This window comes from Aspergillus saccharolyticus (assembly GCF_003184585.1).
Source record: "Aspergillus saccharolyticus JOP 1030-1 unplaced genomic scaffold BP01scaffold_27, whole genome shotgun sequence".
In the NCBI taxonomy this organism is placed as follows: Eukaryota; Fungi; Ascomycota; class Eurotiomycetes; order Eurotiales; family Aspergillaceae; genus Aspergillus; species Aspergillus saccharolyticus.
This window is the reverse complement of record NW_020290637.1, coordinates 217,671-239,651: the sequence shown is the minus strand read 5'-3', so window position 1 is coordinate 239,651 and position 21,981 is coordinate 217,671. Positions and strand designations below refer to the sequence as shown.

The window sequence follows — 21,981 nt, the reverse complement described above, 5'->3', positions numbered from 1 at the left end:
TCAGACACGCTTGACCTGATTATACCATGGTGCCTCTAACTTGTTTAGGGGCCATGCGAGATTGTTGGGAAATCAATCTAAGACAAACAGGTAGACCAAAAATAGCAGCCACTTTTTGGACTGAGAACAAGGAGAACAAGTCAGCACCGCAACAAACACGTGAGGGCAAGCGAGGCTGAGGGAGAATGAGCGAGAAAGCGGGTCAATGGAGTTGCTTACGAGTACAGTAATTTACGGAAACCCATAATAAGTGATCTGGCCCAGCCGGGTTTAACTACGGTGAAGGACCTTACGTAGGTTTCAGGCTGGTATGTATGCCGTATTCGTATAGTCCTATATACTCTCCAGGTTAAGTGGTGAAAATGACAGCAGTGTAAAATTACATCAAGGCCCGACCGAAACCTCAACTTTTCCTCTGGAATCTCGAAATATTCACCCCGTCATCATCCACCATCATCTCTCCACTTCTGCACAGTCAAAGACAATTATCTTTTTCCCTGGAGCAATCCGCTTCTTCTGTTTCTTTTTATTTCCCTTCTTCACTCTTCTCTATCTGTTCTCTCTTCCTTCGTTACATACTGCATCATTGCTCTCATTGGCGCTGCATTCATCCCACTGCATCTCCCCCCCCCCCCCCAAATTCTAGGCTGTCGTCTTCTGTAGCCGCTCTCGCATACTTGTTCCCCTCCAACCACCCATCCCCCCGGGCCTATGTCTCTTCGCAGTTACTCTATACCACCCTAGGGATTGTTGAAACTTTAGCCTTGCTGGGTGCGCTTAAGCCGATACTCCCTCATCTCGCATTCCTCCATTCATTCACTTGCCGACTGTCCTTTCGTGCACGCAGTTATTGTTGCGCCTTTTAGTGTGTTGATCCGGTCGCCTCACGCTGGCGACGACGACCGATCATCTACCTTAGAGGACTTACCGGCACTACAACAGTTTCCGCGCATCGCCACGTAAACCTGGGTGAGATCAGATTCATCGGTCTTTAGCTCGTCCGCCATCGAACCTGCTCCACTATGCCTGGGTTCGCGGATTCGTTTTGGACCCCAGATTATGCCACAGGTCTGGGGGTACTCTACGGCAAACTTCAGCAGGGCTCGGTAGAAAATAAGCAGATTTTGACCATTGCCTCTATGCGCGCGGACGCAGAGGACCTGTATGGTTCCAAGTTGGGGGACATAGCGCCGGCCGTCGACCGGGTGGCACCCACGGGGTTTGCGAAGGACGATGGAGCGAGCGTGAGAAAGGTAAGCAGGTCGGAGACGTTATTGAATGTCTTTGCGGATGCTGATGCGCGGCTTTCAACTTCTTTATAGGCTTATGAGGGTGTCCGCACAGAGATGGTCGAGGCGTCCAAGAATCATCAGAAGATTGCGTCCAACATTCGCGAGCTAGTCGTGTCTCCATTCCGACGTTGGTGTGATCAACATGAGGCCCGGATACAGAACTCCCATGATGATCTGCAAGCCCGCATCAAGGAACATACAAAGCAAGTCGAACTGGTCAAGAAACTTCGGAGCCACTACTTCAACAAGTGCCGTGTCGTGGAAGATCTGGAGGAGGAGAATAAGCTTGCTTTTCAGGGCCCTGAGACAAGTCCCAAAATCAAGCCCACCCCTAAGATCGTCTTACCGGAAGAGGAGGAAGAGGAGGAGGAACCGGTCGAACTCGGTGATCGCATTTATCCTCCAGTGGATCTGAAGAAGTTATTGATGCACATGTTGGAAACAATCAAAGTCGGAGATGTCAAGGTGCCCATCATTGGAACATACCAAAACACGTCGACTGGTGCCGACATTGTGGACTACATCCAGAAGTATTTGAATGGAACTAGCATCAGCTACTGTGAGAGGATTGGGCAGGACCTTGTTGACAACGGCTTTCTTCGACTCGTGGGCAACATGGGTAGCACATTCGCCAATAGCTCCAAGATGCGCTACCAGTGGCGCCCGAAGGTCTTTCAGATCACGGGCATTCCCGACAAGAAGAAGCCTTTGATGCGAGTAACATCTATCGCCTCCAGCGAGGATGGCAGTGATTCTCCACTCTCTTCTGTGTCCGAGATGCTCGCCGGGTGGAATCCTCTCAACAACCCATACCCGAACGAGACACCAGCAGAGAAGTTGCGCAGAGAAGCTCGCGAGGCTGACGAAAGGTACAAGGCCGCTGTGCGTCGACTTGACCATATCAGATGCAAGCTCGAGGAAGAGATTGTTGAGAATCTGCGCTTCATGGAGCAGTGCGAATTGGACCGTCTCAAGGCAATTAAAGCCGTTATCCTGGATTTCTCTGGCGCCATTAGCAATGTGATCCCCAACTTGCAGAGCACAGTGGATCACATGATGCTGTATCAGGAGACTATCCAACCCCTGGGAGACCTCAGATACCTTCTGGAGAACTACCGGACTGGTGGTTTCATTCCCCGCGTCCAGGCTTACGAGAACTACTACGGTTCTGTAGAAGGTACGTGGACACCACGAAAGCCACAGCCCCTTTGTACAGCTGAAATCTCATCTGCATCCAGACCAAAATTTCGGTGTCGATCTTGAGGCTAGAGCAAGAGCCGACCGCAAGCGGGTCCCAATAATCGTTACGACGATCCTCACATATCTTGATAACCGTAAGAGCATTGCAGCATCAACATGATTTTCGAAAGCATACTGACCAATATAGGCTACCCTGAATTGGAGGGTGACGAGGCAAGACGTGCGATTTGGCTTCATGATGTTCCTCTAGCGGCAACACATCATTTACGGAATGCACTGAACAATAGCAAAGCGGGTTACGGCGAGGTTCTCGAAAAATACGAGATCCCTATCATCGCCAGCGTGCTGAAGTTATACCTTCTTGAATTGCCGGGTTCGCATCCGTCTCACCTTCCAATCAAATTAGTGCTAACTTGAATCAGACTCTCTTGTCTCTTCTCAGGTTTACGAAATTGTCAAGACTATCTATTCTACCACTGCTCATGAGACCACGGAGGAAGGTCGCATCAAGGTCCTTCAAAGCACACTCGGCCAACTTCGCCTTAACAACATCGCCACGCTTGACGCCATCATGACCCACTTCACGCGTTTGATTGATCTGACGTCTGCCGACGAAGCTTATGTATCTTCTCTTGCCCAGGCGCTCTCGCCCTGCATCCTTCGCCCCCGCACGGAGAGTAGTCTTACGATGAACGAACGCCATAGCTATCGCCTCATCCGTGACTTGTTCGCTCACAAAGATGCCATTTTTGGCGAACTCAAGCGCCAATCAAGCGCTCTTGGCATCAGTGGAACCAGCAATCGTCCACGTGCTATCAGCACTGACGAGAGTAATCGACGCGCGGCTATGGAGGCACGAAATCGCGCCATCGTCGACCGCAGTCGTGGCCACAGCCCCAACCCCCCACGCAAGCACCGTCGGGATCGTTCCAGCGGCGCTTCAGAGGCCGGGCGATTTCCAGTTAATGTCACGAGCCCTACCGAGCGGAGAACCAATCTCCGTAACAGCCTCGACGTTCCTACCAGTTTAGACTCTCCTACGGCCGCCGAGAAAATGAGCAGCGTGAACATCGACACCGCAGAGGCACCTGTACCCAACAGCGCCGCGAGTGACTCACCCGCCGCCAGTGCCAGCTCCGCATCTGGAACTTCAAGTCCTCCTCCTATCGCGGAATCCGAAGGATCTATGAGCCCCGTGACCGCTTCTACTCCCACTCAAGAAGCAGAAAAACGCACCTCTATTCCTCTCTCCAGTGTTATGTTCAACCGCAAACCCGGCCTCGGTAATCGTTCGAGCTTTCCGATTGCAGTGAACAGCGAGAACGGATCTGACAGTAAGCGAAACAGCCTCGCGACTATCGAGAACGAGCCCAAGGGCGTGACATTGGAGGATAAACCGATGGATGACGATTAATTGGGCTCCATTCGGTGTGTGGATGCACCCGATGATTGACTGATTGACTCATATGATTTGAACGTCTTGATTGTCGTTGCATGTCGTGCGCTGGAGAAACCTTCATCGTGAGGCAGGGCGAAAAAGAAACTGTCTGTCAGATGACCATCATTCAATGGTTTGCCATGAACCGATCATCTTGGCCGGTACAACTATTTCATGACAACGGGGCTGGCAGAAGCGAATCGAGGAGGACAGTCTACGCATGATGTGTATGAGCTGACAGCTGTTACCTTTTTTGGTTCTCGGACATGAGAGCAGGTCTTATCAGCTGAGAGAGCCATAGGTCAAGACTAATTGACAGTCTCATCTTTGCACTCTTTCTATCCAATTCACAGTTTCGCTTCTCTGCTCTGTTCGCCCTTGGTTGTATCCCGCTAAATTCGCCATCCGCCGCGCTCTTTGCTTTGGGGGCTTTTCTCCATACATGCTTCCGCTTCTTTTCTTTCTTTGACATACCCAACATCTTTGTATGTTCGCTCTATCTTTGTGTATACATATTCCTCCCATCCTATCTATCTACTCATACAACTAGCTAGCCCATCTACCTATCTCTTCTGTACCTCCTCAACGTATTGTGTATCTGTGATGAGCTACCCGCCCTCCCAGATATTTCGAATTCGTGCTGGAATAACCTCGGCATGTAATGGCTTTGGCGCCATGAAACTTTCTGATAAAAATCAAACGAGGAAAGGTTTACGTCGGAGGATTCTCGCAAGTAAAACAGGTATACTTGTATTTGTCTTCAAAATAGTGTAAAGCGACTAAGTATAAAACGCTATGTGAGGTATGTGCTGCTGCGCTAATGCCAAGAAAAATCATGAGTCGTAGGAGCTCGAATGCATCCTAATCAACGCGTGAACAGACAGTTTGTTGCAAAAATCTCGTGGGGGCTTGCTAAACAGCCGCTAAAAGATACGAGGTTTGAATGGGGACCTAAAGTTGGCTCAAAAGCAACCTGCGGAGGATGCCTTCTCCTGGTCCAGCTATCTGGCTCTCGATTTCCTTCTGCGAGACATAACACACAAGACATTGTTCGTCTAGAGCGCGACTAGGAGTCATGGGACCAGCACCAAGCTTCGAGGGAGAGCGTCGAATATCAGTTCCGCCGGCGACTGTGCCACCTCGACCGCGACCTTGATGTTCACCCACGAGGCCCATAGTTTCCAGGTTGCTAAGAACGTCTTTGAACTCCGTGGATGTGAGGGGGTGCAGGAGATTGTCTTTCCGACACAGGGTGCAATACGCATCATAGACCTGCTTTACTGTGGGTACCAGATTTCTGCTCTTGGATGGAGTACTGGAGACTTCTGTCTCTCGGCGTCGTCGATCAAGCGCAATCAATACGCAGATCGCGGCTTTCTGTTGAAGATTGATACCCTGGAGCCTCTGCACAGTGCCCTGGCCGAAAGCTGAGGATGTGATGCGCGCAACATGCGCAATACTCGCTCGCGGTGCTGTATTAGATGTGTAGATCTTCATAGAATTTGGAACAGGTGATGCGCATTTGCTGATCGAGGATAGATTATTGTTTTCAACAAGGATGGTTTTGCTTTGGGGTTCAGAAGCGTTTTCTTTCTTTTCGAGTCTCTGTAAGGTTTCTTGTTCCACTAAGTCGATGGCGCGCTTGATCAATTCGAATGCTTTGCGTAGGTCGCCAGTCTGGGAGGCTACCTTTTTCGAGCAAAGTTGAATGGCAGCGGGCTGCACAAAAGGAACGAAGTTTGCATCCGCACTGTGGCCCTCGGGAAGAAGAGAACGAAGCCGGCCACTAATGACCCCAGCAATTTGAGCAGCATTGTAAGGCAGAAATGGCAGTAGACGTGGCTTCAGGTTCTTAGCCTTCAACTGCGGCAGCGACCGGTCAGTCAAATCGAGCGCGTTTGCGATTCCGATGAGCATTAGCTTTGACTCGCTTTGTAGAGACCACTCGAATAAGGACTGCAGAATACAGGCATCCGCAGTAAGAAGATGGTCAATTTCGTCTAGGGTTACTAGATATAGATCAGTCTGCTTTCTGTTCGATGTGAACATCATTCGCAGACGGTCCGCTTCGCTCTTTTTGAAGACCTCATAATCCTCGCACAGATCTTCAATAAGCTTGCTGTAAACATCACGGGCGGCTCGTATGCTCGCACAGTTTATGTGTGACACCTTGGCTGATCGAAGGTCCATTTCCTTGCAGACTTCCTGGACCAACGCACTTTTACCGGTACCAGGGGGACCACTCACATACAAGCAGCCACCTGTGCGGGTGTCTAAGCCGTCTTGTACGAAACTGCGTAGCTTTTCCCGTTCGGCCTCTCTGCCAATAATCTGCGTGGATGATGCGCCTCGGGCGAACAACTGCCTCGCTTGTGTGTAAACAGTCTGTGCGGTGGTGGCAGTTGTCGGCGTTGTCGCCTGTCGGGGAGTACGCGGCGTCAAGGGTTTGGCGCCAACCTGAACGCGGTGTTTGGGTGTGATCGGCGGGGAGTCTAGTACATCCCGATATCTTGACTTCGAAGGTGTGTTGAACTCGATTGGTATCGAGTTTTCGTCTATATTTTGTCAATAAAGTGCTTAGTCATGACGGTTTGGAGGACCTACCAGTGATAGACTCAGTGGTAGAATCACGCTTGACGGGCGAAGCAACCTTGTCTGTCCTTGAACCGTGCTCCGACGTGCGGCCGGCAGAGAATTCGAGCTTTTTCGGACTTGCGTTCTCTTGCTCAATGACAGTCGCATTGTCTATCGTCCTGGATCGGAGTTGACGTGTTTGTGGAAGGGTGGACTCGCGCTCTTCACGAATGCGGGGCGGCTGAGCTCGGCGCTTGCTTCCACTGCGAAGGAGCAACTGGGGGGCTGAAGAGGGAATTGATCAGTAAAGGGATGTGCTCTGGATCGAGGAAGCCAAGTGCAAAAACGTACCTTCTGTCTCGACGGCACTCCGTTGGCGCTTGCCCAGGACCGTCACAGCCATTGTTATTTGGAGACAAACCCTCCCGCACAGAGGGTAAGAGCGTTTATATAAAAGGCTAAAGAATGGGCCAGTCTGGAATGCTCTGGAGGACGGTAACTGCAGGCTAAAAGATGGGTGGCACAAGCGGGTGGGAATTGGAGTGAGAGGATTTGAACTGAAGCTACGGAGTAGATATTTTTCCCAAGGAGGCATAATCTGGGGGGCCGCGACACTCTCTTTGACGCGCTGCCTCGGCGCGTCGCGCGTCGGCTTAAACCCAGAACTGTGCTATGCTGTGTCTGTATTATGTAATTATGTATAACCAACTAACGTTAACTCTAAGTTAGCTTCTCTGGGACGGAAGTGCGTCACCTGTGCTCTCTACCTATTGACTACCTCTGACAGGCTATTTATCCATGCATTCATACAGTTAGGTATATCTCTTCCATTCTTTTGCTGTATAGACAACTACTACTACAGTTAGCTATGCAACCTTTTATCTGATCTCAAAGAGACCATTCACCAACCTTCACGCTCCTATCAAGCTGAAATTATTCACTGTATTCTCCCCTCACTGATCACCGCCTTGATACCGTCATTGAAGTTTGCAACTGTTTGCATCGGATTGTCCTCTTCACTCACCATTCAACCTTGCAGCAGTCGAACTCTTACTGCATAGCACTCCCCGTCACAGCGGTTCGATACCCCACTTCTCTTGTCTACATTGCCTTCGGCCTTCATCAAATTCAACGTCCTCTGCCCGTCATGGACGGCGATGTGGTCGCCCAGTTCACCGAAATCACCGGCTCCAAGCCCGAGCTCGCGATTCAATACTTGCAGCTTGCCGATTTCAACATCGAGCAGGCTATGCAGCTTTACTTCGAAAATGGTGGAGCACCACTAACTGATGAACCTGCATCATCGACATCTGCGCCTCAGCAAGCCTCCCGTGCGAGAGGGTATGAAGATGATTCCGGAGTTGTACATATCGGTTCAGATGACGAAACCACGGTAGACGAATCAACGCCATCCGCCCGCAACCTTCCATCACACAATGCTCACTTTGAAGATGATGCGGCTATGGCTCGTCGACTCCAGGAGGAGATGTATAGAGGGGCGGGTGCTGAAGAAGAAGAAGTGCGCGCACCGATGGCTCGCACCACAGAGACTTTGGTAGGCCCAGAAGCGGACTTTGACGACGGTGATATGCATGCTAGCATTTTGAGTCAGCTACGGGCTCGGCAGCAACGACACAGTCAGTATAGTCTTTTGGTAGTGTATTCTTTCTTGTGTGTCCGCGCCTAACCGTTGCCCCTCATTTTTCCAGACCGTCCTGGTATCTTCAACCAGAGAGATACAGCGTCGATATGGCATGGAGAGGATGCGTCACAACGTGAGCAACTAGCAGCGGCGACTGGAGGAGCCTCCGAAGCCTCAAGTAAACAGAATATGCTGGCCGAGATGTATCGCCCCCCATTCGAGATAATGTCGCGGCTTCCTTGGGATTCCGCTCGACAGGAAGGCCGCGAAAACGAGAAATGGCTGCTGGTTAACATTCAGGATTCTTCTATTTTTGACTGTCAAGTACTGAATCGGGACTTGTGGAAAGATCCCGGAGTGCGGGATACGGTCAAGGAACATTTCGTTTTTCTTCAGTATTCTAAAGACGATCCGCGCGCCGCACCTTATCTGCAATATTATTTTCAGGCAAGCGATGTATCGGATAACTTCCCTCACATCGCGATAGTCGATCCTCGGACAGGTGAACAGATGAAGGTTTGGTCTGGTCCTCCTGTTGTTCGGCCCGCCGAGTTCTTGATGCAACTCCACGAATTCTTAGACCGCTATAGTCTGAAACATAACGTTCGCAACCCCGTCGCGAAGCGCAAGCCGGAACAGAAAGAGAAGAGTATTGATGCCATGACTGAGGAGGAGATGATGGAAATGGCTATGAGGAATAGTCTCGGTGAACAGGCAACCCAAGCCCCGAAGTTGGAGGACCCCGATGAGCTTACTCGCAGTACTGGAGACGTCAAAGGCAAAGGACGGGCGGTCGATTTGGAAGATGTCAACATGAGTGAAGACGAATCCGGTCAGCAGAGTGCATTTGCTGCCATTTCAGACACCCAACCCCACACGGAGCCTCCAGCCGATCCTGCAACAACCACGCGCATTCAGTTTCGTCACCCTTCTGGAAGGGTCATTCGCCGCTTTGCTTTGGCAGATCCGGTCCGGAGGATCTACGAGTGGCTGAAAGCCGATCCTCCATTGGCGGACAAACATGGTATCGAATTTGACCTCAACTCTATGGGTCGTAATCTGATCGACTCCTTGGAGACGAGTATCGAGGAGGCTGGTTTGAAGAACGGAACCGTAATGATTGGCTATGTGGAGAATGAATGAGTGCGCAGTTGGTGAGAATTCCAGTTGCCTGAGGAGCGAGAGAGCTATTTCGGCCGGCTCCTAGGCTTAGAAATTCAAGAATGATTGTCGCTTTGGAAGGACAGCCCCATCTGCAATCCTTTGAGCTTGCATGGTGCGATTTACTAAGCAGGGAGGGTCTCTATCTAAGACGCATATTTTCAGAAATACTATAACGAGGAGCAAATCACGAAACTAAGGGCACTATAGATCCAACCCAGGATGCAATGAGACAGATACATAACGCAGTACGGAGTACAGTACATACAGTAACTGTGTACTCCGGTACCACAGTACGGAGAGTATATACATAATGTACATTGGCTGTGGCTGTTGGGCCCGCCCAAGCGTAGGTACCCGCAATTTACTGACCGCCTCTGTGGGCTGAGCCCCACTATTGGCAAGGAATCAAGGCATTGGGCCGGCAGAAACAACCCCGCGTTGCCCCCCTCGCCCGGTGTCTCTGTGGTTCTGGCTGGAGCTGTTGATTGTTGTTGTCATCGAATGCCATATCCCATACTTACCTCCATGCAAGGAGAGAGATTCTTCCTCAAAACTTCTCTATCTTCCCTTCCCAAAGAGTCTACTGTCTGACTGCTATCCTTGCGCTTGCTTAGACTTTTCCAGAGGCAAGGAAGGTATTCTACCTTCTCCTTCACACACAAAGTCGAGTTTGATCGACCAGTCCCTCTCTCGAAACACCACACCCGGGTGACTCTAAAGCTTATCCTAGCTTCCCGCCCTTCTAACTACTGGAACTTTCGTCAATGTCCTTGGTAAATCATTGAATCTTATCTGTTTCTTCACAGCTACAGTGCTGGTTCTAGGCGATCGGTATGTTGTTTACTAGTCTCTTTGTGGCTGATGGATGAGCCTTCCACCATAGCACTTCTCGAGAATATCTTGGCCTACCCCCTACTTGTGGCTTCTTCCTGACATAAATATCTCTGCATTTGCTTGTCAATGCTGGCTTTCGTCTGGGTCATCACAACAGCCACGTTGCGCACTTGGCTAACAGCATATTGCAGGTCCTACAAGAGCCAAAATGGAAGGTCTCGTGGATCCAGAGACAATTTACATGAAGCAGAACTGCATCGGTATGTACTCACCTGTGGCCTGGCCCATCCTCTAGCTGGCTTTCCTGGCTGACCTCAAATAGGCGGCGGGAGTTTTGGGAAAGTATATAAAGGGTATGCATGCCTGCTGAAGGATCTCTGTGAGAGCATAACTTACAATGTTGGTTGGTCCAGTGTCGACAAACGAACCGGAGCCTCCGTTGCAATCAAGATCATTGATGTTGAAAATGCCGAAGATGAGGTTGAAGATATCATCCAAGAGATTGCTATTTTATCTGAGCTCAATTCGCCCTACGTCACCAGATATCATGGTTCGTTCTTGAAAGGCTCGAGCTTGTGGATAGTTATGGAGTTCTGCTCCGGGGGAAGTTGCTCGGACTTGATGCGCCCTGGCACGATTCCTGAGGAGTACATTATGATCATTCTACGAGAGTTGCTACGTGGGCTAGACTATCTGCATAGCGACAAAAAACTACATCGCGATGTCAAAGGTACTATTTCACCAAAGGAGCCCTTTTCTGACCCCTCCAGGCCATAGCTAACATGTCGAACAGCTGCCAATATTCTTCTCACATCTAGTGGCCAGGTGAAGCTTGCAGACTTTGGTGTTTCGAGTCAATTGTCAGCAACCATGACGAAGAAAAATACTTTCGTGGGTACTCCGTTTTGGATGGCACCAGAAGTGATCAAGCAATCGGGATATGATTATAAGGCGGACATCTGGTCTCTGGGAATCACTGCAATTGAACTAGCGAATGGAGAGCCACCTTACTCTGACATCCATCCCATGAAGGTGTTGTTTTTGATTCCCAAGAACCCTCCCCCAACTCTGCACGGAGACTACAGCAAAGCCTTCAAAAATTTTGTGGAGCTTTGCTTGCGGAGGGACCCGAGGGAGCGCCCTTCGGCTCGGGAATTGTTGGAGCATCCATTCATCAAGAGGGCAAAGAAGACGACATACCTAACGGAACTGATTGAACGCCACGAGCGTTGGAACACTGTAAATGGCAACAAATCAGCCGATGATGAGGATGACAACTATCAAGAACTCCCCTCCAAGGCCGGCACATTTGATGACGAAGACGATCTCTGGGATTTCGGCACTGTCCGTCCTGCTGGGGGCCGGGCTCCTGCTCTGAAGCCCATGAAAGAAGCAGACGTCAATGCACGAACTCATGACCTTGCTGAACAAAACCTCAAGACAAGCAGCCGGAAGGAAGTCGCGAGAGAGAGGAATAACAATCCCACTGTGCCGATGCTGCCGGTGCGCACCCCTAGCGCTATATCTGTTCCGTCGTCACCCTCGAAGATTCCGTTGCCGCCATCCCCTGTCAAGCCTTCAACATCAGAGTGCAGACAACACACCCCTTCTCATGTGCATGAGCCAGCCATACACAAGCCTAGAGAAAGCCCTGGTAGTGAGTACGACAGAGCTCTACAACAGGCCTTGGCCGATGATTTGAGCTTCCTTGATCTCGATCAGTCACCAAATATCTCCCTAGCCTCCTCAAATGACCGCCAGACAGCCCATGTACAGGATTATGAGACACCGAATCTACCGCGATGCACTGAAGGCACACCTTCTCGGAGACAACCTCCCCCTCAAGCACTACCTGGCGCTTTCAGTCAGGCTCTCGGACCTACGGTTGCATTCATACCACACCACCAAAAGACTACACCATCACAGTCACAATCTCGACCCCCCCCCACGCCTAAGCATATGTCACCGCAGTCACCTTCATCTCAATCTCAGAAATTGCCCGTGCAAAACAGCACATCGGCCCCGTTGGGGCATAGCCGAAATCAATCTCACAGCGTCACCAGTAATCCTTACACAGGCAGCTCCTATGACAACGCTTCGCGGGCAAACAATCAATCGTCGCAGTTTCCACCAGGAGAGATCACCGCCCTGAACAGTGTCATACTACCTGCTCTCGAGGCTGCCATACGTCGCCGCGCACGCCGCTTAGAGCTTCTTACACGCATCTCAGCTGGCGACAGCAGCACCGATGCATACAAGAGGCAGTCACGTCAGTACCACGCCCATGAGATGATGGAGTCTCTTGTGGGCGATCTGTGCGGAATGTTCGCCAGACTCGAACACTGGGACAATGAGGCCCCGGTGGGAATGGGCGCTCAGGTCTCGTCGTTTTTAGAAGGGTTTCTTGAAGAGATCCTTGTCCGAATTGAGCCGTCGGACGAGGACTCAAGCTCAGGTGGGATTTAGACCATCTTCTTTGTGGTAGCATCTCAGTCGCCGCTGATTGTCCGGCCTGCTTGATGATCACGTCAGGTTATTCTTCCTCGCCACATGTTCACAGCGTCTAGTTCCGAATGAGTCCAGCAGATCTACAGTATTGGAGCGCTTTCCGAAATCAATGACTTTTTCCAAAACCATAGGTTCAAATATTTGCCTGATCCAGGAACGTCAGACTACACTTGTTCTCTCTCCATTTCCTTTCTACGGCCATGTCTTTGGCATCCTTTCCTGTTGGAGTCAAGGTTGCTCGTCACTTCCAATGTATGCATGGATTTTTCTTTCCCTTGGGCTGGATCCTTTGTTTTTTTTTCCCCCTTCATTCTTTTCCCCCTATGGAGCACTGGAAGGAGAAGAGCTCTATTTTACAGGTCAGCAGGCACCTGACTTTGTCACTTTCTATCTGCTCGTTGAGGTCATTTTGTGTTTGGGTATGAAGTAGCCGCGTCTTCCTATTTCCCTTCTCTTTCTTTTTCTCTTCCGTGGCTATGTTCCCCTAGGTTAGGGTTGATGCACATACACAAATATACTCCTACAAAGACTCCTATAGGCCACATGCCTGCTCAAAAGCATGTTGAAATCTTCTTGAAGACTATGTAGAGACTACATCACAACTTCGGAGCTCGCTTGGGAGGTCTTGAATCTGACTACTATCGGCCCTCCACGGTAAACATATACCTGGCACGCATCGTCATCTCTAAAAGTGTGCGGGGCTAAAGAAACAAGTGGAAATGGTAGACTTTGGGCTTTCACCACATAATCGGCAATGCCAAGAACGATAATGCTCAGAATATCTCACAGCTTCTCCATTTGCATACACCTTGAGGCCTGTTTCATCCTCAAACGTGGTATGAAAGAAGGATATCGTGGCGGTGCGATCACCAGATGCAATGCAATGCTCTGCATGAGTGGCACCCAGGCAGTCTTAACAAGACAATCTGCAGACTCGTTTCTGATGGAGCGACTTGAGGCAAGAAGCCCCCGGCCCGTTGAGTAATGAATGACTCACTGTGCGAACACGCTGGTCATCATTGGGAACTGCTCCGTTTACGGACACCGAAACTCTTGAGTTGTATACCTTCCATGGTGAATAAGGTAGTAATACTGTTTGCCGAGCTTCTTTGCTCCACCGGTGAGAGAGACTTCGCGTAGCCATGGGAGTCTTCAACCAATTGGCTAGTACGCAATGGGTTCGCTCTGGCTTTGAGCTTAGGAACCGGCGGTATGATTTGACATGATCTTCAGGCTCGTTGGAGCTATTTCATCCGCTGGGCCGGAAAAGCCAGTCTGTCTCTGGTGTTGGGATCAAATAATTCGTGATGTTAAACTCGTTCGTATTAGTGTTTGTGCCATCGACCACAGAGTCTGCCACGTTGCCAGTACCAGCGAGGCCGTTGATGGGCATCTGCTCGTTGACCGCGTCACCCATATCCAGATTGATGATATCAGGTCCTCTGCCAGCGGGCACACGCGGAACATTGAAGAAACCGAACACATCCAGGTACTCTAGCTCATTGGGAGCCAGGTTGCGTGCCGGCACGGCTGCGGGGGCTGGTGGTTGGCTGCCAGCTGGGGAGGAGCGTGGCTGTCTTGAGATGAGGAAGTCGAGATCGAATGCACAACGGCGCATATCTGCTAGAATCTTGACAGATGATGGCGTGACGCGCTCGCCCTCGTTAGCCGCAGATTGCTGGTATTCGCCATATTCGTCAAGAACGCGCTGTAAGAGGGAACTATAGCGTTCTGCTACTTTCCAATACTTCCCCATCTGAGAAAGAGTGTCGACGAAGAAAATAATGTCGGGGCTAACAATGTTGGCGATAGTAGATCCGTGTACAAGCAGTAGGCGAGCAGAAACCCAGAGAGTGAACGCAAATGGAGGCCCCATCTTGTCTAGCATATTGTTATCCACGACATAGCGGGTCACGGAAAGAATGTTGTCGACTGCCAGCAAGCACCTTTGGCTTGCACTGTACGATGGAGTAAAGATTGGAGAACGCGTAGTAGGGTAGGCGGCCGACGAATGGAGCCGAATCACGGCCCTACATATGTGTTAGCAATTCCTTTGAGCCCTATGATGACAATTCCTACACCACAAAAAGAGAACTCACGTTTGGTACGTAGCGTGTAGTTGAGCCCAGTCACAATGAAGACTGCGGCTGTGCTTCGGTCCACTGAAGAGCCGGGACGAGTTTTCATAGGCATACTCGGCAGGAAGGTTGAATTCCCAGGACGTGAGTTCATTGTCGAGTTTGCGGTACATGACTTGCCATTCTTCGACGTCAGAAAGTGCCCCTATGTCGACAGGTCTCTTCAAGAAGGTATGGATTCGGGAAAGTATCCCTAGTATCTCCACATAGAGTCCAAAAGTTCCCACGTTCTCGGCGCGACTGATATAATCAGCACGGTCGCTGGTGTGGCGAAACCATCGAGTCTCTACCGGCTGGTTCTTATGGAAATATTCATCTTTGCATGGAAGCTTGCGGTCTATATCCTTGTCATCCAAGGCGAAGTCGAAAGCGGTGGCAATAGTAGAGTATCGGTCTAGCAGGTAAACCATCCAAAACAATCTTCGCCTGCTCTCGTCCTCAATCCAGCTATCAGGATCTGGAAGAGTGACTGCGCGCAGGGTATAAATTGAAGGGTATAAGGGGGCAATGAGTGAAGATTTGGACTCCACGGCTAGACCCAATTGGACCACGGATCGCGTGACTAGAGCAAGCAACTTCCACCCCGGGGGACCGTTGGAAGAGCCTACCAAGTCCAAAGCTAATATCACCAGAGCTTGCAGCGCCTTGACCGAGGAGTTTTCCAAGCCGTAAAACAACACCTTCTGTTTGGAAGAGTCATGATATCGCTTCCGATTCTGCGTGTTGAGTCGACTGTCATTTGAGAAGCGAAGCGTGGTCGCAACAATGGCATAAAGTACCACCCGGTCAGCTTCTTCCAATGGAGAGGGCCCGAAGAACGTATCGAGTGTGGTCCTGCGATGCAGTATGGGGCACCACGTGTTGATGTGCTCAAAATAGAGATCGACTAGTGCATAAAGTAGATCGTAGGGCGGAAGATCGAGTTCCGGGTCTGCCAGCGACTGTTCTTGGCTGTTATACAATGAAACCGGAACCTTCAAGGAGGATTCGTTTCCTGTATAATCATGATGTGTTGAATTGTTTGGCATGTGCGGTAATGGGGTTGTGGAAGAGATGCTTTTTGGAAGGTGATTAGGGATCGTGTTTCTGACTGACATGTCTGAGGGGCTTGTGATAGAGGCGTCAGATTGGCGAGGAGGTTGCGGGATTGACGCTGGCTCCTGGAAATAGAAGGCATTTTTGGGACTAGTTCCATGAGCTGCAGAAGGCTCTGACGGCGAACTATAGGAGAACGGTGCGGGGTGGGTAGCATCATGGCCAAAGTGCGATTGACCTCCGATGATATGCTTCTCGATGAGGCGAGCTTGAGTCTGGATTACCTCCTCTAGGCGGTCTGCAAAATTGATCTCAGTTTGAAGGGCTACAGGCATATGGGATTCTGGCAAAGATGCATACCGAGTCGCTGTTCTAGTTCCTTGCCATACCCCGCACGAAGGCCGGGCTTCTTGCGTTCCTTGTACTCGCACAACTGGCCATTACGTGCGCACCACCCACAGCTCGGTTGAGCTCGATCTGGCAATAAAGGGTTTTAGCAAAGCATGTATGTAACATTGCACTACCATGCGGCTTACCTACCACATTTGACTTTCCGCTGCTTACATAGCTCACATCTGATCGTCGAGGATATTAGCAAGGCCGTTATGACAGCCACTAATAACTCGACGAAGGGACATACGAGACAGTGAGGGGGCGCTTGCGCTTCAGGGCTCGAGAGGCACTCGAATCATTCTGAGCCGCACGGTCATTGTCACTATCAGCGGCGGACCAGGAATCATCACCGCTCTGGTACCTCTCTGGCTCTCCAAAAGGTCGGGATGGTGGTGGTGGTGGAGTCCGCTGAGTAGGAGGAGCTGATAGTGCTGAAACAGTGTTCGGCATGGTACTTGGGCGAGTCGGGGGATCTGCAAGAGAGGGGAAGGAAATAGGTCGGTCCAGCCACGGGCAACTGATATCAATAGTCAAGGAAACCTCATGATGACAAGGGGGGAGGGGGGTTGGTTGGATTGCGCTGAGGGGCTGTGGTGAAGTTTCGGGAGAGAAATTGAACCGAATTGAAGAGAAGAATAGAAGTCGGAGAAATTGAAGAGAAAGAGAGAATGAATGAAAGATGGGGGAGGAAAGAAAAGCCCAAGCGGGAATAGCCTTTCACCCCGCATTTCCTTTTTCACAGAATTTGGGGACAAGGTCCGATCCGCCCAGTCAGCTGACAAGAAACCCATTCTCGGCCATCATTACCCCGAGCTCGCCTTGTCCGGTCGGGAAAATGGAGGATGGTTGTCCCTCGATGCTCTTGAAATATGAGAATATTCTCTGGAGGATGAAAGTGCTTTCTTCTTCTTCTTCTTCTTCTTCTTCTTCTTCTTCTTCTTCTTCTTCTTCTTCTTCTCCTCCTCCTCCTTCTTATTCTTGGTGTCTCTCTTTGACCTCAATTCTTCTCCATTCACATTCAATTGTCTATAGATCATCATCCCCATGGCTTCGTTTCCCCGCATCAAGGAGGTCCGCACCTTCATCACTAGCGGAGTGGGCTCCGGAGGTGACTATCACAATGTGAGTATTGTTCATTGATTGCTCTTTCACTACTAGGAGGGACAGTCTAGTCTAACCTTCGCCTTCAGGTCAAGGGTGGTCACTGGTTAATTGACAGCGACATCTCGACTCCCATGACCAAATGGGCCGAGTACCGCGGCTCGCGGACATCCTGGGGTATCAACGTTCTCGGCTCTTTCTGCGTCGAGCTGGAAGCTACCGATGGAACGAAGGGCTTCGCTACAGGCTTCGGTGGTCCTCCTGCTTGCTGGTTGGTCCACCAACACTTTGAACGTTTCTTGATCGGTGCTGGTGAGTACTCAGACTGGACAATTCGTTCTCCAAACCGCACGGAGAGAAGACTGAACCGTATTTGTCTGCTGCCTAGACCCTCGGGATACCAACGACCTCTTCGAGAGGATGTATCGAGCCTCGATGTTCTATGGCCGTAAAGGCCTTCCAGTGGCCGTCATTTCCGTGATCGACCTGGCCCTTTGGGATCTTGTGGGTAAAATCCGCAAGGAGCCCGTCTACAAACTCATTGGCGGCGCCACACGCTCACGCCTACACTTCTACTGCACTGGACCGCAGCCCGCAGCCGCCAAGGCGGCCGGCTTCATTGGCGCGAAGGTCGCCCTTCCCCACGGCCCCGATGAGGGCACCGAGGGTCTGCTGAAGAATGTCGCCTACCTGCGGAAGCAGCGCGACTCGGTCGGGCCCGACTTTCCCCTGCGTGTCGACTGCTACATGTCTTTAAATGTTCCCTACACCATTGAGCTTGTCAAGCGCTGTGAGGCCGAGGGGATCAACATTGACTGGTGGGAGGAGTGTCTCACCCCGGATGACTTCGATGGCCATGCTCTCCTGAAGAGGGCCCACCCGACGGTCAAATTCACCACCGGGGAGCACGAGTACTCCCGCTATGGATTCCGCAAGCTTATCGAGGGTCGTAACCTGGATATTGTGCAGCCCGATGTGATGTGGGTTGGCGGTCTGACGGAGCTATTGAAGGTCTCGGCAATGGCCGCCGCCTACGATATCCCAGTCGTCCCCCACGCTTCAGGCCCGTACTCATACCACTTTGTGGTCTCCCAGCCCAACACACCTTTTCAGGAATACCTGGCCAACTCTCCTGATGGCAGTACAGTTGAGCCTGTCTTTGGTAACCTGTTTTTGAACGAGCCGATTCCCACCCAAGGCTACCTCGATGTGTCGATTTTGGACAAGCCTGGATTTGGCCTGGAGCTGAACCCCGCTGCTCCCCTCATCTCCGCCTCCACTATCCTCAACCCGGCTCCCCAGAAGGGTCTACCCGTTCCCGTAGAAGAACAACCCGAGACCAACGGCACCGCATAGATACTTTTATTAGCCTTGCTTCTCAATGTTCCCACCATGTATGACTGATGTTTCCTTTATCTGACTCGTCTTGCACGATGTTACTCCGTGTTCATAGACGGGAATATACATTTCTTTTTCTTTCCCTTTTTCCAACGGCTCCGACCGCGGCTTTTCGAATTGTGCACCGTCCAATCGGCTAAAATGTAGCGAGTAGCGACACGACCGAATGTTGGGGTACATAAAACACGTTTCTCGGGGTATCATTGCCACGAAAACCCCGAGACCGCGACTCCACATGCCCCTTCCAGTTCCCCCACTATCTTATCCCTCGGCGGGGTGGTTCTAATTTGAAAAAGGCCGAATCGTCCTCTATGATCCCAATGCGGGCTTGAGATATATTTACATCTCTTCGCTGAAAGAAAGATTGCTATACTCGACCCGACAAATACATAATAGCACAATGCCCCTTCCACAACTCCTAGTCGGCAAAGTCGCCGCCATTACAGGCGGTTTGACCGGGATTGGCCGAGTGAGTAGCTTACCTTAGTATTTTTCCGGTTTTGCAAATAATCTCCCGGGCGGAAAGACTGAGTATCGTGCCAGGCTATTGCCCTCGACTATCTCCGTCACGGCGCGAAGGTGGCCGTCAACCACCTTGGAGGCTCCAATGACGAGTCGCTGCTCGAGGCGCTGCGCAAAGACGTGTCAGAGGTGACCGGGGGCGATGAGAGCAGATTCATTGCAGTTGCCGGCGACATTTCGCAGCCCGAGACCGGGCGAGAGCTCGTCACCAAAACTGTTGAAGCTTTCGGGCGGCTGGATGTGTTCGTGAGCAACGCGGGCGTGTGCAAATTCGAAGAGTTTTTGGAGTGCGTTATATCCATCGTTCCTTGTTCCGTTGCCGGGTCGGCCCATCAAGGGATGGAATCATAACTTATGAGTACTAATTCATCCCACTTGGGGGAATAAACAGGGTCGACCCTGCCCTCCTCGTCTCCACGCTCAACACCAACCTCTCGGGTGCATTCTATGCAGTCCAGGCTGCAGCGCGACAGATGGCGCTGGCCCAGTCTCCTCCTGGCGGCTCGATCATCGGCATCAGCTCCATCTCGGCGCTGGTGGGAGGAGGACAGCAGACCCATTATACACCCACCAAGGCGGGCGTACTCAGTCTCATGCAGTCGACGGCCGTCGCGCTGGGGAAGTATGGCATCCGCTGCAATGCTCTGTTACCTGGCACCATCCGCACGCAGTTGAACGACGTGGATATGAGCGACCCCGCCAAGAGGACCTACATGGAAGGGAGAATCCCGCTGGGACGGCTGGGCCAGCCGCCGGATCTGGCGGGACCAGCCGTGTTTCTGGCGTGCGAAGAGTTAAGTGGCTACGTGGTGAGTCCTCGCGATAAGAGTCTAAGAGTAGCATTGAGATCCATTACTGACCAGGAGATGATACACCAGACTGGTGCACAGCTACTTGTGGATGGTGGATTGTTTGTGAATCTCCAATAATTGGGCTACTGTACTCTAATCGAACTGGCAATTGGCATATAGCGCATAGTATGTTATTAGTACTTGTAAGCACCGCCGACCTCGAATATGGTAGCACTTTCAAACCTTCACACCGTAAGCCTTGACCGCGACCCCGCCCCAGACCCCTTCTCTCTCAGCGTGGGACAAGCCTCTTCTGTCCATGATCTCCTCCACGACCCTCTTCCATCGTCCCCATGAGACCGCATTGCCTCCACCACCCACATTACACACGGGCCAGTCCGAACCAAACATGACTCTATGTGGCTCAAAGACGTCAAACACCACGTCAGTCCATGGCTGGATTCTGTCCACCAGCGCCTTCACATCTGGCTCCGTCGCCTCCTCGAGGGGCAGCAGCTCCGAAAACCCCCCCGAGAGCTTCATATACGCCGTAGGATACTGCGCCATGGCCGTGACCAGAGACGACCACTCCAGAAAATCCGAATGCGTAGCAATAGATGCCGGACCATGATACGGCAGCCGTAGGTTTGGTTTGCACAAGTGATCTGCGGCCAGGGAGTAAGTAAAAAGTACCTTACGCTCTGGTTCATCATGCGGGATGCCTCTTGTCCTTGTCCCCAGACGGAACCAGTGGATTGGGGGACGAGAAAGGCATCAGAGCACTCACTGATAACAATCGTCACGGCACGGGCATTCTCCCCCTCAAACACCTTCTTCATCATCTCCGCCGCCTCCCTCAACTGCCACATCCCGCCCTGCCGAGCATCGACCCCGAGATCGAACGCCAACCCTTGCCCACCAAGCCATCGCAACCCCTCCACAAATCCAGCCTCCAGCATCATCCCTGGCGGCTTATCTTGCACCAGATACCGCACGCCGCAGACCTTGTCACATAAATCCCCGGTTCTCTCCCGCACCAACCCCATGTATTTCTTCAGGGCGTCCGGACCACGGGGCACAGGCGCCCACGGCACCATCCCAAGACATAAATGGCGATCGCTCTCTGAATGACCCTCTCCCGCAACGGGAGCTCCGGCGATAATTCGAGTCAGGAGGGAGACCTCGTCGAGGGGGTGGGACCAGCCGAGCTTGGGGTCGGACTCGTCCACTGACGAAATACGGTCGGTCTCCACGAAGATGAAGCCCCGGAGGTAATGCGCTTCCTCGGTACTTGGAGTGGTCGGCGTCGAGGAGGTAGCCTGCCGGTACTCGTCGACGGAGTGCTGGGCGCCCAGGGGATTTCCGGAGCGGTGCCAGGCCAGGGTGGGGAGGTGAGATTCGGGGAAGAGGTGGATGTGCGAATCGACGATGGGGATTGGCTTGGACATTTTGATCGATGATTGTGATGCCTATCTCTTTGTCCGTGTGCGTGAATCTGATCCGTTGTCTTTCTCTTTTTCTGTCTCCGTCGAAGTTGTTATATGTCGTGGCTGAGATGGTCGCTGAATTGCGGGGTAAATACTAGTAGTCGGTCGGATAACTATGGGAGCCGATTGGGATCTACTACGGCGCCAAAAAGCCGGCGAAACAAGATGGGCTGATAGAGGACCTTAGGAGATGAGGGTGCACTTTTTGGCGTTGAGATGTACGAGAGATAGTGCAAAGCCATTCGCAAGGACCAGACTTGAAGTTGTCTTCGCGCGGGGGTGGTCTGACATGTTTACTCTGCTTGTCAGGCAATCGGTAGCCATTACGCCGAGATGCACACGCACGGGCTGGCCATCCCCACTCACAACAAATATAGTCTGCCTACCATCATCTACCTGCTGCTTTCCTTGCAGCGTGGAACTTTGCTCGGCATCGTTCATCTTTTCCACTGCTGATGGCACGG

General features: G+C 51.5%; 9 protein-coding genes across 9 annotated transcripts; 6 read left to right on the top strand and 3 right to left on the bottom strand.

Moving 5' to 3' along the window:
* Window positions 1-1,022: 1,022 nt before the first annotated feature.
* Window positions 1,023-3,906, top strand: BP01DRAFT_301010 (GTPase-activating protein RGD2; the record flags this gene model as incomplete). Its single annotated transcript, XM_025572015.1, has 5 exons — window positions 1,023-1,253; window positions 1,323-2,469; window positions 2,531-2,626; window positions 2,680-2,865; window positions 2,915-3,906. 5 exons carry the CDS (start codon window positions 1,023-1,025, stop codon window positions 3,904-3,906), a joined length of 2,652 nt encoding a protein of 883 aa, XP_025429375.1.
* Window positions 3,907-4,667: 761 nt separating this feature from the next.
* On the bottom strand, window positions 4,668-7,044 carry BP01DRAFT_344919 (AAA family ATPase CDC6). The gene is made up of 3 exons (XM_025573576.1): window positions 6,856-7,044; window positions 6,535-6,789; window positions 4,668-6,485 (listed from the first exon to the last, which is right to left on the bottom strand). The coding sequence occupies exons 1-3, from the start codon at window positions 6,905-6,907 to the stop codon at window positions 4,882-4,884; spliced, it is 1,911 nt and encodes a 636-aa protein (XP_025429374.1). The 5' UTR covers window positions 6,908-7,044; the 3' UTR covers window positions 4,668-4,881.
* A 238-nt stretch (window positions 7,045-7,282) lies between these two features.
* BP01DRAFT_358641 (DNA-protein crosslink repair co-factor UBX5) lies at window positions 7,283-9,500 on the top strand (the record flags this gene model as incomplete). The annotated part of the gene is made up of 2 exons (XM_025575482.1): window positions 7,283-8,141; window positions 8,214-9,500. Coding segments are annotated over exons 1-2 (1,562 nt in total), but the record flags the coding sequence as incomplete, so codon positions are not given.
* A 530-nt stretch (window positions 9,501-10,030) lies between these two features.
* On the top strand, window positions 10,031-12,731 carry BP01DRAFT_103309 (putative Ste20-like serine/threonine protein kinase). The gene is made up of 5 exons (XM_025570259.1): window positions 10,031-10,141; window positions 10,336-10,404; window positions 10,467-10,497; window positions 10,558-10,874; window positions 10,938-12,731. The coding sequence occupies exons 2-5, from the start codon at window positions 10,353-10,355 to the stop codon at window positions 12,608-12,610; spliced, it is 2,073 nt and encodes a 690-aa protein (XP_025429372.1). The 5' UTR covers window positions 10,031-10,141; window positions 10,336-10,352; the 3' UTR covers window positions 12,611-12,731.
* Window positions 12,732-13,142, top strand: BP01DRAFT_103310 (uncharacterized protein). The gene has a single exon (XM_025570260.1). It carries the CDS (start codon window positions 12,853-12,855, stop codon window positions 13,075-13,077), a length of 225 nt encoding a protein of 74 aa, XP_025429371.1. The 5' UTR covers window positions 12,732-12,852; the 3' UTR covers window positions 13,078-13,142.
* A 759-nt stretch (window positions 13,143-13,901) lies between these two features.
* Window positions 13,902-16,668, bottom strand: BP01DRAFT_375527 (putative C6 transcription factor; the record flags this gene model as incomplete). The annotated part of the gene is made up of 5 exons (XM_025576896.1): window positions 13,902-14,682; window positions 14,752-16,123; window positions 16,186-16,302; window positions 16,366-16,400; window positions 16,466-16,668. 5 exons carry the CDS (start codon window positions 16,666-16,668, stop codon window positions 13,902-13,904), a joined length of 2,508 nt encoding a protein of 835 aa, XP_025429370.1.
* Window positions 16,669-17,195: 527 nt separating this feature from the next.
* BP01DRAFT_323491 (L-rhamnonate dehydratase) lies at window positions 17,196-18,740 on the top strand. Its single transcript, XM_025572796.1, has 3 exons — window positions 17,196-17,340; window positions 17,409-17,631; window positions 17,708-18,740. The coding sequence occupies exons 1-3, from the start codon at window positions 17,263-17,265 to the stop codon at window positions 18,673-18,675; spliced, it is 1,269 nt and encodes a 422-aa protein (XP_025429369.1). The 5' UTR covers window positions 17,196-17,262; the 3' UTR covers window positions 18,676-18,740.
* Window positions 18,741-19,020: 280 nt separating this feature from the next.
* On the top strand, window positions 19,021-20,173 carry BP01DRAFT_358637 (SDR family NAD(P)-dependent oxidoreductase). The gene is made up of 4 exons (XM_025575481.1): window positions 19,021-19,186; window positions 19,261-19,526; window positions 19,631-20,048; window positions 20,118-20,173. The coding sequence occupies exons 1-4, from the start codon at window positions 19,118-19,120 to the stop codon at window positions 20,166-20,168; spliced, it is 804 nt and encodes a 267-aa protein (XP_025429368.1). The 5' UTR covers window positions 19,021-19,117; the 3' UTR covers window positions 20,169-20,173.
* On the bottom strand, window positions 20,150-21,785 carry BP01DRAFT_358635 (uncharacterized protein). Its single transcript, XM_025575480.1, has 2 exons — window positions 20,818-21,785; window positions 20,150-20,695 (listed from the first exon to the last, which is right to left on the bottom strand). The coding sequence occupies exons 1-2, from the start codon at window positions 21,476-21,478 to the stop codon at window positions 20,268-20,270; spliced, it is 1,089 nt and encodes a 362-aa protein (XP_025429367.1). The 5' UTR covers window positions 21,479-21,785; the 3' UTR covers window positions 20,150-20,267.
* Between the last annotated feature and the right edge of the window lie 196 nt (window positions 21,786-21,981).